Raw genomic sequence first — 13841 nt, 5'->3', positions numbered from 1 at the left:
TTGATGGAATCTGAGAGCTGTCTGACCCTGCATAGACACCAACGCAACTGAAATGTTCCCAAGTCCAGAAACGTAGCAAGGAGATCTGTAAAATAATCCATGTGACATCAGTGGTTCAACCGCAATTATACGAAGCTACGAGAATACTTTCTGTGCGCAAAATAACAACTTTATTCAACAATTCGTCTCCTCCTCATCACCCTGGTGCCATTTTGGAGAATATCCGCTGGACGTAAACAATGTATGCTGTTCTGTGTCAGCTGCTTTATTCTCCAAAATGGCACCAGGGTGATGCGGAGGAGACGAATTGATGAATAAAGTCGTTATTTTAAATATTTTTTAGTATTCTTTTTAGTAGCTTCGTATAATTGCGGTTGAACCCCTGATGTCACATGGATTCTTTTACAGATCTCCTTGCTACGTTTCTGGACTTTTCAGTTGCGTTGGTGTCTATGCAGGGTCAGACAGCTCTCAGATTCCATCAAAAATCTCTTCAATTCTGTTCCTTCACAATTCCTTCTCATTCAGTAATTAATGACAGAATTTTCATTTTTGGGTGAACTATCCCTTTAATAGAATACAGTATACTGATGAAACAAATGTCTAGAACATGTTTCATTCATCCAAACAATTTCTAACATAAAGAAATTATATATTTTTTAATCTTTGTATTATCGTTTTTTTGGCAAGCCTTTCTCTTTAACTTCTGAAGTGCTTGTTTGCTAAAGGACAATCCTGTGTTATTGATCGCCAGCTCTTGTTTATAGAATAATTTGATAATGAGCGCTGGAGAGCCAGCGGAGCGACTGATTACACGATTCATTTTCCTCTTCCCTTCTTTGTACGTCCCCAGTCTCTTGCTCTCCTGGACGAGCCGCCACTGTCTGTCTATGATTAATTCCCATTGTCTCCTCAAGGTTATTGATACAACAAATCCCATTCCGCTCCTCTCATCTCCATGACAACCACACCTTCGCTGTTGCCCCCTCCCTTTCATAACCAATAACCTGGAGAGCCTCAGCATGTGTGTCTGCGCATCGGGAAGAAACACATCCCAGACTCCAGTTTTTGTGTATGCGCCAGGCATCGCTAACACTGTAGCTAATATTCATAACACTGAATGCCTTTGACTCTCAGCACGCAGGTCAAATTGCATTACACGCCGGCAGGTGCTGTAACGACGCAGGGCCACCTCCTTTGTGTTAAATTATAAATATTTACAGGTTTTTCAGGAGAGATCGGTGTATTCTCATGGGTAATAACATGTCAGGCTTGTGGGCGGCCACTAAGGGGAAAATGCACCGAGCGACTGTAAATGTGTTCAATGTGCCGAGGAGTTTCACAAAAGCAGTTCAATTTTAACATGCATTCTTAAGATAAATTCAAGGATCAAAAACGAATGTACCCTTTTTAATCTCAATATATTACAGAAATTAAACGAATCCACACCTGTATTTGATATTCCTAAGGATTACACAATATATCAGAACCATACGAGTAATTAAAAAATATATTTATTTAAGAAATTAATACTTTAATTCAGCAAAGATGCATTCAATTAATCAAAATTGATAAATGATCATTATTCAAATCTATTCATCAAAGAAATTTGAAAAAATGTGTCATGGTTTTCAAAAAAAGCATCACAACTGTTTTCAAGCATTGCTAAAATTAAGAATTGTTTCTTGAGCAGTAAATCAGCATATTAGAATGATTTCTGAAGGATCATGTGACACTGAAGACTGGAGTAATGATGCTGAAAATTCAGTTTTGACCACAGGAATAAAATACATTTTATGATATATTAAAACCGAAAACAGTTGTACAACAATTGTAATAATATTTCAGTTTGATTGTTTTTATTGTATTTTTTTTATTAAATAAATTCAGTCTTGGTGAGCAGAAGAGACTTCTTTCAAAATAAATCTTACTGACCCCAAATTTTTTAATGGTATACCCAGTCAACAATTTGATCTCACAGTGATGTCACCATGAGTTTCCAGGATACTCGCGATGAGGTCACAATGTGAAGTCACAGTGAGCTAAAAAGTGTAACCTCACAGTGCCCTCAATGTGTGCTCATACTAATGTGAGGTCAAAGTGCACTCACTGCAAAGAGACTAGGTAGCCAGCATGCATTGCAGCATGAAGCTTTTGATTGTCGGCATTGTTGAGATTCATACACTGATTCTTGATGTTTCTCTTTGTTTTTAAATGACACAGCAGTTTAAAATGCTTACGACTTATCATGCTTTTGAAATCCTTCATAAATTATTACACTGTTGGATCCTATACTGTATAATCAAAGAGCTATTATAATTAGAGACTTTAGATTAATATCTCCTCACAAAGACGGCATACTGAATCTGGGTGAAGATTGTTAGTTATCATCAATAACAAACCGATATCACCTGGTTGCAGTCTCTTTTTGTAATTCTTGCCATAAAAATGTGCTTTACAAACACAGTTACAACAGCCCAAAAAATATAATGTTATAAAGTCAAGGGTCAAGAGCACAACTAACGCAAACACTAATCACCTTGATGGTAACGTCAAATGAAACAAAACATCATCTAAAGCTCTGTTAATTCTCAATAAGTGCTTTTGCAGATGTCTGACAGAAATAAAGTCAGTCTGATTAATAATGGGTGAAGCTGGTGATGCTGTGTGTGGAGTTAATCATTCTCTGCTGAGATCACGAAAGACTTCATGTCTTTTGTATTTCAGTTGATTTCACTGAAGGCTGTGTCTGGAAGTCAGCTGTATGTTTGGAGAAGGTTCTTATAACAGAAAACTGCTAGCTGAGTGTGCACTCATGAGCTCAGCATGTGAGAGCACTGTGATATCACTGTGATAGTGTTGAGAAACAGGATATAGAAAGCCTCCTTGGTGACTGATATTTGAACTGCCTCCTCTCAACCTGCTCAACATTTTGACTTCACAATGAGCTCACATATTACTCGCACGGTGAGTATCACACTATGAGAATGGTGTGAGGTCACTGTGATCATCGCATGATCTCACGTGTTGACTGGGTATACTGTATCAGATATTAAATTTAGCATATTTATACATTTTGATTACCTTTACCATCCTCTCACCCTCCAAGTTAACATTTATTATATACTAAAATATATAAACTATAATATCCAAGCAATGATCCATTATTTATTTATTTTGATAAATGAAGGAAAATTTAATTGTGACCACTAAATAAACATAAATAAATAATAAAAAATAAAAAAAAAAATACTCCCCTTTTAGGATTTCCATAGTCATGATAAACTACTACTTGTGTGTTAAATATCGTAAAAATAAGTAAATAGAAAAATGTGTTGCTTCAACAGCTACAGCAGAAAGGTGTGTTATTAAATTTAGCATATTTATACATTTTGATTACCTTTACCATCCTCTCACCCTCCAAGTTAACATTTATTATATACTAAAATATATAAACTATAATATCCAAGCAATGATCCATTATTTATTTATTTTGATAAATGAAGGAAAATTTAATTGTGACCACTAAATAAACATAAATAAATAAATAAAAAAATAAAAAAAATACTCCCCTTTTAGGATTTCCATAGTCATGATAAACTACTACTTGTGTGTTAAATATCGTAAAAATAAGTAAATAGAAAAATGTGTTGCTTCAACAGCTACAGCAGAAAGGTGTGTTTGTGTGTGTGTGTCAGTCACCAGCTCCATGCGTCGACGGCTGCTCTCCTGTTCTCTGATGCTCAGGTCATCCATTTCCAGTTTCATATCCGCCAGTCTCTGCTGATAGTATCGGGAGTTCTCCCTCTCCCTGGCCTCGGCCTGGGCCGCCTGCTCCAGCTCCTCACCCAGCCGCACCACACTGTCCCGCAGACGCAGAACCAGCACCTACACACACACACACACACACACCGTAAAGATCCTCTCTGAGAAAGAGTATAAAGCTGTTAATGGGTCTGGACTGACCTCAAATCTCTTGACCTGTCCTCTCTGGAACTCCAATTTGTTCTCTAGATCACAGATACGAGCTTCTTGCTTGCTTACGATGCTGCGGGCCACCGTGGACGACTCTAGAAACTGCACACGTGCTACGCTGGTCTGCAGCTGGGAAGATAAGCACCTCTGAGTTACGACCACGCTTGTGAAACAAAATACAACAATATTTCGACTCCACATTCACAACAGTCTTCCTCAGTGCAAGTTCAAATAAAAACATAACACAAGCAAGTATGTGAGAACAGGATTAGTGTGTCCCTACAGAAGCCCGTTTCCCTCAGCGACTTTCTCACAATTCAGACTTTCTCAGAACTGTGAGTTTATTATTTCACACTTGTAATTTTGAGTTTATAATTTACATTTTGTAATTTTGACTTTTTTTCTCTGAATTCTAAGTTTTCATTTTGCAATTGTTTCTTGATAAAAGTTTTTAATATCACAATTCTCTTTTTTTTCTTCGTCTCGCAATTGTGAGTTTATATCTCATACTTCCAATTTAACTCATAATTGTGATTTTTCACAGAATTTGGAGTCTGGGCCGCCTGCACCTGTTAACTGTCATGGGCCCAACGGTGGGCCCACTTGCCATTACATGTTTTAAACAGTAATATCTTAGTCTGATCCTAAAGTAATCTTGACAAACAATATATATCGCTTGAAAGCTTAAAGACTCCAGTTTTGATATTTGGTGACTGATTTTTGAAATATTTTACAGAGCAACTGTAATTTATCAATATGCAAGAAGAGTACCGATCAGAGTCAGAGAGTGCGTTGTGACCTTTACTTTGAAATAGCGATGCACATATAAAATCATGAAAAATCTGTAAAAATCTTCATTCATTTTCATGGAGAGTGTTCAAAAGACAACTGTCATGGGCCCAACGGTGGGCCCACTTGCCATTACATGTTTTAAACAGTAATATCTTAGTCTGATCCTAAAATAATCTTGACAAACAATATATATCGCTTGAAAGCTTAAAGACTCCAGTTTTGATATTTGGTGACTGATTTTTGAAATATTTTACAGAGCAACTGTAATTTATCAATATGCAAGACGAGTACCGATCAGAGTCAGAGAGTGCGTTGTGACCTTTACATTGAAATAGCGATGCACATATAAAATCATGAAAAATCTGTAAAAATCTTCATTCATTTTCATGGAGAGTGTTCAAAAGACAACATCCATTTTTTTCTTCAGAAAAAAGGTCTTGAATATGAAAAAAACAATAGATTCGCCATTTTTGATGCATCGTGAACTATAACGCAAGTCCAGGGTTATCGTAGCATGTCTTTTATGTGTTTTTTTTGGTTGAATTGAAATCAAATACTGCCATACTGCCCTTAATACTTCTGAATGTGATGTTTACTTCATAAATATTTAGAAAAGTATGGGAAAACATGTTTCAGATCACTGGAACCATGTATGGAAATCAAGGCGCCCTTAAATGGTTACTAATGGGGTTTGATGGTCATCTAGTGGAAAAGCTTGGTACTACGCCCAAACTAAATCTCACTGAAAGCTTATTTTTTGAGATATCAACCTCAAATTTGGAACATAACCTGTTCAGAATTTTGATTTTCTAGAAGTTTTAGAGTAAAACATGTTTAGTAAAATATATAATTTTATAGAAAATATAAATATTTCAATTATTACATTTTATATTTTCATATAACTTTTTTGTTATACAATCTTTATATAACTTTTTTCACTTCTACAATAATCTGCCAAGTGGCTTCTTTAAAAGAGACCAACTTTAAGTCTGTGGTCCAAAGCGTTCAAAATTTATAACAGTTTAAGTTAGAAATGTCATTTTCAGGTCTATGCTCAAAAAGTGGAACCGACAGTTAGCAGGTTAAATTTTTCCTGTGAATCCTGTTTATATTTCACAATTCTGTTTGCTTATTTGTCTGTTTATATTATACAATTCTGACTTTTTCTTGCAATTATGAATTTGCATTTATGTCAATTGTTAGATTAAAAAGTCGCAATTACCTATTAATTTTTTTTATTCAATGGTGGAAACAAACCATTCCATTGTGTCCCAAATCACAATACACTGAAAATAAACTCATTAAAAAGCGTTTTACTTCTGATGGATTTCTTAAGTATTTTGCATTATTTCATGTTACTGCTTAAAAGTAGGAACTTTACTAACAGTAGTACACTGTGAGTCGGCCCATGTTACAGTAGTATGTTCATATGTGCCTGCTCCACGTGTGAATGGACATCTAATGCATCACACATCTATGTCTCAGTGTGTCTGTCTCACCTCCTTCTGTAGGGTCTGTCTCTGTTTCTTCAGCTCCTCCATTTCAGCCTGAAGCTCTCGGATCTGAGAGATATCACTGGAAGACTGGGATAAACAAACATGTCTGGTTGGCTTTGGGATATTTTACATAACCTCACACACATCAGTGTTGGAGTAACTACTTTGAAAATGTTTGTCAAGATAGTTCGAAATATTTAATGAATGGAACTAGAACTTCTCTCATAGTCTGAAACCAAACCATTGGGATCAAACCAAATAAAATCTTACTGGATAATCTTAAATTCATCTTAATTTTTTTTATAGCCATTAACCTCAGTAATGTCAATTTTATATAGTCGATTTTGCTATGAAAAGAAAACATCTAATGATGTTGCCCAAGGACTGGAAACACTATTAAGTGATGACTCAAGTGAAAGGATAAGCCTTTTTTTAACCAGTTGAAATGAAGCATCCATTTAGCAAAATGAATCACCGATTTACTCAAATGAATCAGACTAGAGAGCGAGGACGCTTTAGGAGCGTGTGCAATGCAATATGACAAATGATAGCATTTTGTCACGCTTCCCGACTGTGTGATGGGAAAAAAACAGCTCGTTATTGGAAAAGCTGCACTATTTTGAAAACAGCTCATAACTCCCCGAGAGTGATGTAACTCCAGCAGACCTGAGCGATGAGGGCTTTGTGCTTCTTCATGAGCTCGTTGAGATCCTCCTGGTCTTCCTCCAGCCTCTTCATCAGGTCCGTCCTCTCGTAGCGGAGCTGAGCCAGCTGCTCATCCACCTGAGACAACAGACAGAGACGCACTGAGATAAACCTGGGATCAGCCCTTTGCTCCTTTCACTTCATGTCTCGGGCCTCACCAGGCTCTTCTGCTTGCAGATGCTCTCTAGTTCGATCTGAGCATTTTCTAGCTCTGCAGCCAGAGTCTTCTGTGTGCTTTCTGACTCCAAGCGTCTGGCTTCACTGTCCTCCAGCTAAAATACACAAAGACAAATGTCAAATAAAGGGAACTACGAAATATAGACCACTAATGGCTGTTGGACAAAACAAAACATTGCAAAATTTGTAATGACAAAACAATCTATGCAAACATACACTACTGTCCAAAAATTTGGAATAATTAAGTTCTTGAAAGAAGTCTCTTCTGCTCAGCAAGGCTGCATTCATTTGATAAATAAATAATACAGTAAAAACAAGGAGTATTGCTAAATATTATTACAATTTAAAATAACTGGTTTCTATTTGAATATTTTTTAAAATGTAATTTATTCCTGTGATGCAAAGCTGAATTTTCAGCATCATTAGTCCAGTCTTCAGTGTCACATGATCAGAAATCATTCTAAAATGCTGATTTGCTGCTTAAGAGACATTTGTTGTTATCAGTGTTGAAAACCTATTATTATTATTATTTTTATTTTGGGCCAGTTTAAACCATCTACGACCAGCAAACCATCTTAGGCTGTTTTAGGCAGGTGTTTTTCATCAGGGAAACGCTAGCACTGTTTTAATCCATCTCTAAACTGTGTTCTAATTGGTCGGTTGTGTATTAACCTTAACTGTCAATCAACCAGTAAAGCAATAAAGGTGATTTGACCCAGTAATCTTCAAAAAAATAAACATAGGCCAAATTGAATCAAGTAATCAGACATCACAGCTGTTTAAGGGACATGTCTGACATGATAATGAAGCTATAAGGATTTATGAAACCTAGGGCATTTCTACACTTTTGGAGGGCACTGTACACAAGCACTTTTTTTGTTTAAATACTGTTAAAGGTTAGTTGAAATTTGTATTTCATAATTTTAAGTGACACTTAATAGTTAAAGATGCTTTCCTAACTGTGCTAGGGTTGTGTGAGATGAACCTTGATTAACTGCATTTAGAAAATATTTATAAAATTTGTTTTAATTATTTAATTTTGGCTTTTTAATGGATGATTGAGATATACAGAAACCAGAATGGTCAATAGCCAATATAATGGCTAAATATTTGTATTTTTTAAATAATATAATATAATATATAATATAATATAATATAATTATACTGATATCGATACCGATAATCGGTACTGATACCGATAATATAATATAATAATACCGCTATCGATACCGATAATCGTACCGATACCGATAATGCAAAGCTGTTTAAATCTGTGCGTGTGAGTCGTGCTGTGTGGCTGATGGGCTGGCAGTGGCACCTGGCAGCACAGTCTCTCCAGCTGCTCCTTGGCACCGGGGTCGTGACCCTGCCCGGGCTGTTCAACGGTGGACAGCAGCAGCTGGGCATCACTGAGCAGGGCATGTGTGCGCTTCAGATCCCGCCTCAGCCTCTTCTCCACGTCAAAGTCTCTGTGGCCCACCTGAGACCAGAGAGAGAGATCTATACATTACACTGAAGCGCAAACAGAAAGCCTTTACACTCACATCACGAGAGAGAGAGACGGCCATTTCTGGATAACGGTGGTGACTTTTACACCATAGGAATTGAATAATGATGCTGGACACGTGAACACAGAGACATTTAAACTCCTGCCTGTGGACAACTGAGTAAATCCCAGAAGCTCAATAAATCATTATGGCTTCAAATATGAGCTGATTTGTGAGGAATGTGAATCTCAAATTAGTGCCCGACAGATGTGAGCTTTTTAAGGGCCAATATACATGTACAGAAATCAGGATGGTCAATAGCCATAATAATATTATATTATAAACATATAATTAATATAATATAATATTACATAATTTAACATAATACAATATAATATAAAGAAGACAGACATCATCATTTACTATAAGGCCAGCAACATGATTCATTACATTTACTAAATATTATAAGAAAACAATTAAACTTTCTTATATTATATTATATTATATTATATTATAAACAAGATTACCAGGACGGACATCATCATACACAATAAGATCAGCAACACGTATTAAAAACACAATTATATTATATTATATTATATTATATTATATATGAGAACAGCAACATGATTCATTAAATTTATTAAATGGCTATAATTACTAAATATTATATTAATGAAACATCTATTCTATTCTATTCTACATAATATAATGTATTAATATTAGATGCAGAGAGAAATATCATCATGCACAACAAGTCCAGCAATATGTAATAAAAACATTATTCGTTAAATTTCATGAATGGCTAGAACATTACTTGAAATCTCAAGTAATGCTCAAAGAAATAATTGATATGGTTGGTAAGGTTGGGTTGGCAGTGAAAGCACATGCTTTGGAAACTTCAACACATGAAAACCAGGCGTTTTATACATCCTCTTACTCAATACCAAACTCATTTTGAGCAGCAGTGTTTACGTGCAGCTCGGGTCATAAACCGGGGTCGTTTTTAACAGCAGCAGATGAGTAGCTTCATCATATCGATCTCTGTAGTGATCACGCTTCCAGAGCACAGTCACATTAGAGAGCTCATGACGGCCCGAGGGCAGGACGTTCAGGTCGAATGCGTGTAGAGTATCTCTAAAGGACCCTCTCAGCGTAGCCACAAGCTGTTAGCTAAGTTTAGCACAGGGCACACGAGCGAGAGCATGTCTAATGGTAAAAAGATCCTCTATAACCACTAAATGTAACAGTGTACAAACTAATATAGTTCCAGCAAACATGCCAAAAGCATTATGTAAAGACTGTATAAATGTTATGAACATAAAACAATGTTAATGGAATGCCCTTATGATATTTATAGCTGATAAAAGTTCTCACAATGTTCAAACATTATAGTTTTATGTCTGATATGTTCTGAATGCTGTTAAAAGAACATCCTTCTAAATAAAGGAACTTGAAAATAAAGGATAATAATAAGGAACTATAAAAGGAACTTATTTCAAAGTTTCCAATAATTTTCCTCATGTTCAAATAATGTGGATAAAGCAGTATTTTGTCATTTCAATAATAAATTAACAATTTGAATGTTGACATCGTTAGAGCATAATCTTCCAAAAAACAAAAACAAAACCAAATTTTTATATTTTAGAATTATTAATAATGAAAAACAACATATATATATATATATATATATATATATATAAATTAAGGCCAGTGAAACAAATATTTATACAAGTATTTTAAGTTTAATATATATATACACAGTGTATATATACAGTGTATATACAGTGTATATATATATATATATATAATGACTTTCCTTTTGGCCTGATGTCATCAATCCCTCATAGTTTTTGACCCTGTCCCACTTTTTAGCATCCAGTCACTTGCCGAAGGATAAAACCAAGCACTGCCCTACAGATTTTTCTCTGAAGTATGTCACCTTTTACAAGTAAAATGGGGTAAATAATATAATTTCATGTTGACGTTAAGCTGTTAATACAAATGAAGTTGAGAATGTTTGCTGAGCTTTAATATTCCCACAAACAAACTGTAATGAAGAGCACTGACAGATGAGGGAAGACCTGGGCAGTCTGTAGTGCTCTTATATCAGAACAGAGAGGAACATGACATCTTTACAAATCCTCATAAGCCCTGATGTGACTATAACTCTGTGATCTATCAAGCAGCGCGTCTAACCAAATGACCCACATACTGTATTTAATAAATATCATGCCTGGAATGCTATACAAATTACAGAGGTTGTTAACAGTGTGTGCAAGCAAATGTTTCAAATCTTGCTATCTATGATAATAAAATTGTATATAATATATATATTTAATTATATTAATTTAATTATACAATTTTTATAGGGGTTTTTGTGTGTGTGTGTGTGTGTTACCTGTTCACACAGTGTGGCAATCAGCCCCTCTAAGTCATGCTTCTCATGAACCACCATCTGTTTTTCCTCATATTCCTGTTCCAGTTGCATCTCCAGCTGTCGGAGCTGCACACACACAAACACACACAGAGACAGACAGGAAAGGATGTTTGAGGCAGGGTTGTAAGGTGGTCTGTCGAGCTGTAATTCATTCTGCGTCCCTTACCCGTCTTTGTGAGGATTTTTGCACGTCCTCCAGTTCCTCGTCCTTGTCCTCCAGCTCCTTCTGATGGATCTGCTTCATCCTCTCCATCTCCATCTCAAAGCGAAGGTGCGTCTGTGCAGAACAGAGTTCAGATGGCCTGTTTGTGTTATTGCATCTTTAAGACTTATGCAAATGTGGGCGGTCACATGTTAATGTGCTTATGGTTATTATGTCATAACCTTTTCAATAGGTCAAATGTTCTTGCATTACTTTACCTGCTCCTGCTGTTTGATTCTGGCAGTCATCTGGCTGATCTCGTCTGAGCGCTCCTTGTCTCTGGTCTCCAGCTCACGGAGCTTCTTCTTCAGTTCAGGGATGGAGTCGGAGGTGAGGTGGTGCGGAACGCTCAGGTCACGGATCTGAGCACACAGTTCCTCCTTCTGCTGCTGCAGGTGCGTGACCTCCACCTGACTCTCCTGAAACACACAAACATAATCATACACACATCATGTAAACGTAAATACACAAAAAACATCAATTGCATAATATGCAGGAGCAAAAACACATACAAGACAAACACACACACAAAATCATACAAACAAATAAAATACAAACAACATCAACACAAACAACACACATAAACATGCATGCTTATACACATATATACATACACAAACAATTATACAAACAAGCTTATCATAAACAAAAGCTCAAAAGCAAACATACACATAAAAATGGCACAAACAAACACAATAATGCACACATCATACAAACAAGCACAAATGCAAAAACACACAACAATAATAAACAAACTTAAAAGCAAATACACACAAAAAATGCAAACAAATCATATGAATAGGCCTATTCAAACATAAAAATACAAAGAATGGCAGAAACACACAAACATGTGCGTAAAAAAAACAGACACATACAGATAGTCACAAACACAAAAATACAAACCATGACAAATAAACAAACACGCTCGCATATATGCATGCAAACTTACACAAAAAATATACAAACAATCACAATGCAAAAACACACAAAACAATAAACTTGAAAGCAAATACACACAACAATGCACAAAAAAAACAATCACAGACGCATAAACGCACAGTAATCACCACACCAAGTCACAAACACATAAAAATACACACAACAACAACAAATAAACACACATAATAAATGCATAAAAACACAAATTCACATACACACACAAAAACACAATTATGCAAACAAGCGCAAATGCATAAACACACAAAACAATCAAACATACACACACACACACACAAAAGCAAACACACAAAATATATTGCACAAACACACAATTAACAAAAAACATAGATACATACAACAGACAAACATGCATGCACATACAGTACACAAACACACAAAAGCAAATGCACCCATGCAAAAATTGCACAATGATGCAAAAATACAATCACAGACACATAACCATACATAAACACATACCTATACACATGTATACAAACACCCAATTATACAAACAAGCACAAACAGTACGCATAAACACAACAGCATATACACTCACACTCACACACAATGCACAAAAACAAACAATTACAATCACAAACACACACCACCAAAAACCACATACAGTCATTCGAACAGAAAAAACACATTATATTCAAATACAAGAATGCATAATGTAGATATAAATGTGTGCATGTGTATTGCCCATGTATTGACCACTGACATCTATCAAAGCAGTATAAACTTGACACATTCATTTATTTTCCTATAATGACACTGTGAAGTTATATAATCTGATGAACTCAAAGCAGAACTTTTCTCCTCTGCATATTTGGGATCTCTGGGGACTCGTTCAGTTTACCGACAGAGGACACCCGGAGTACGCGGGCACGATCACAGATGGTGGACACTTGACCTTTGACCTCGGCCCGTACCTTGAGCGTCTTGCGAAGGGTGAAGATCTCTGCACCGAGGGCGGTATTCTCCTGGATGGCTCTCTCCTTCTGCTCCCTCTCATTATCAGCCTGTTCCAGCGCCTGGGTCAGTTCGCTGTCAAACCTACACACACACACATGTCATATGACAGAGATTAGCACTTCATGAGCCGATCACAAGCGAGTTTGTGTTAATATGCTTTCACTGATGAGAATTCATAACCAGACTCCATCCATCACTGTGAACACCGACTGCTAGAAAATTAGATTTTGAGATTTCTGATCTGACAGTATCATTTCATATGTGGCTCAGGGGGCACGGCATACACATATACCTTGGTCTCCAGGTTGTCTGCAGTCTGACGCAGCTCACTAGATAGATAGATAGATAGATAGATAGAGACAGGTGATAGACAGACGGATAGACAGATAGATAGATGGATAGATGGACAGATGGACAGATGGATAGATGGATAGATGAACAGATGGACAGATGGATAGACGGATAGATAGACAGATAGATAGACGGACAGATAGATAGAAAGAGAGATAGATAGAAACAGACAGGTGACAGACAGACAGACAGACAGACAGACAGACATACAGACAGGCAGACAAAGACAGATAGACAGAGACAGACAAACAGATGGATAGACGGATAGATAGATAGATAGCTAGATAGATAGATAGATAGAT

The 13841-nt window shown here is 36.3% G+C and overlaps 1 protein-coding gene across 1 annotated transcript in view; it reads right to left on the bottom strand.

The window, feature by feature from the left end:
• LOC107567742 (unconventional myosin-XVIIIb-like) overlaps positions 1–13841 on the bottom strand; it is a 54913-nt gene that overhangs the window by 16602 nt on the left and 24470 nt on the right. The window contains exons 23-32 of the mRNA XM_016253479.1: positions 13146–13269; positions 11493–11693; positions 11239–11349; positions 11034–11138; positions 8464–8625; positions 7127–7240; positions 6930–7046; positions 6267–6350; positions 3967–4104; positions 3703–3888 (exon numbers count right to left, since the gene is read on the bottom strand). Coding sequence (XP_016108965.1) covers positions 3703–3888; positions 3967–4104; positions 6267–6350; positions 6930–7046; positions 7127–7240; positions 8464–8625; positions 11034–11138; positions 11239–11349; positions 11493–11693; positions 13146–13269 — 1342 coding nt within the window. The remainder of the gene's footprint in view (positions 1–3702; positions 3889–3966; positions 4105–6266; positions 6351–6929; positions 7047–7126; positions 7241–8463; positions 8626–11033; positions 11139–11238; positions 11350–11492; positions 11694–13145; positions 13270–13841) is intronic.

Source organism: Sinocyclocheilus grahami, unplaced genomic scaffold (assembly GCF_001515645.1).
Source record: "Sinocyclocheilus grahami isolate Dianchi unplaced genomic scaffold, SAMN03320097.WGS_v1.1 scaffold1186.1, whole genome shotgun sequence".
Classification (NCBI taxonomy): domain Eukaryota; kingdom Metazoa; phylum Chordata; class Actinopteri; order Cypriniformes; family Cyprinidae; genus Sinocyclocheilus; species Sinocyclocheilus grahami.
Note: the sequence above shows the minus strand (reverse complement) of the source record. Positions and strands in the feature narration are given on the sequence as shown.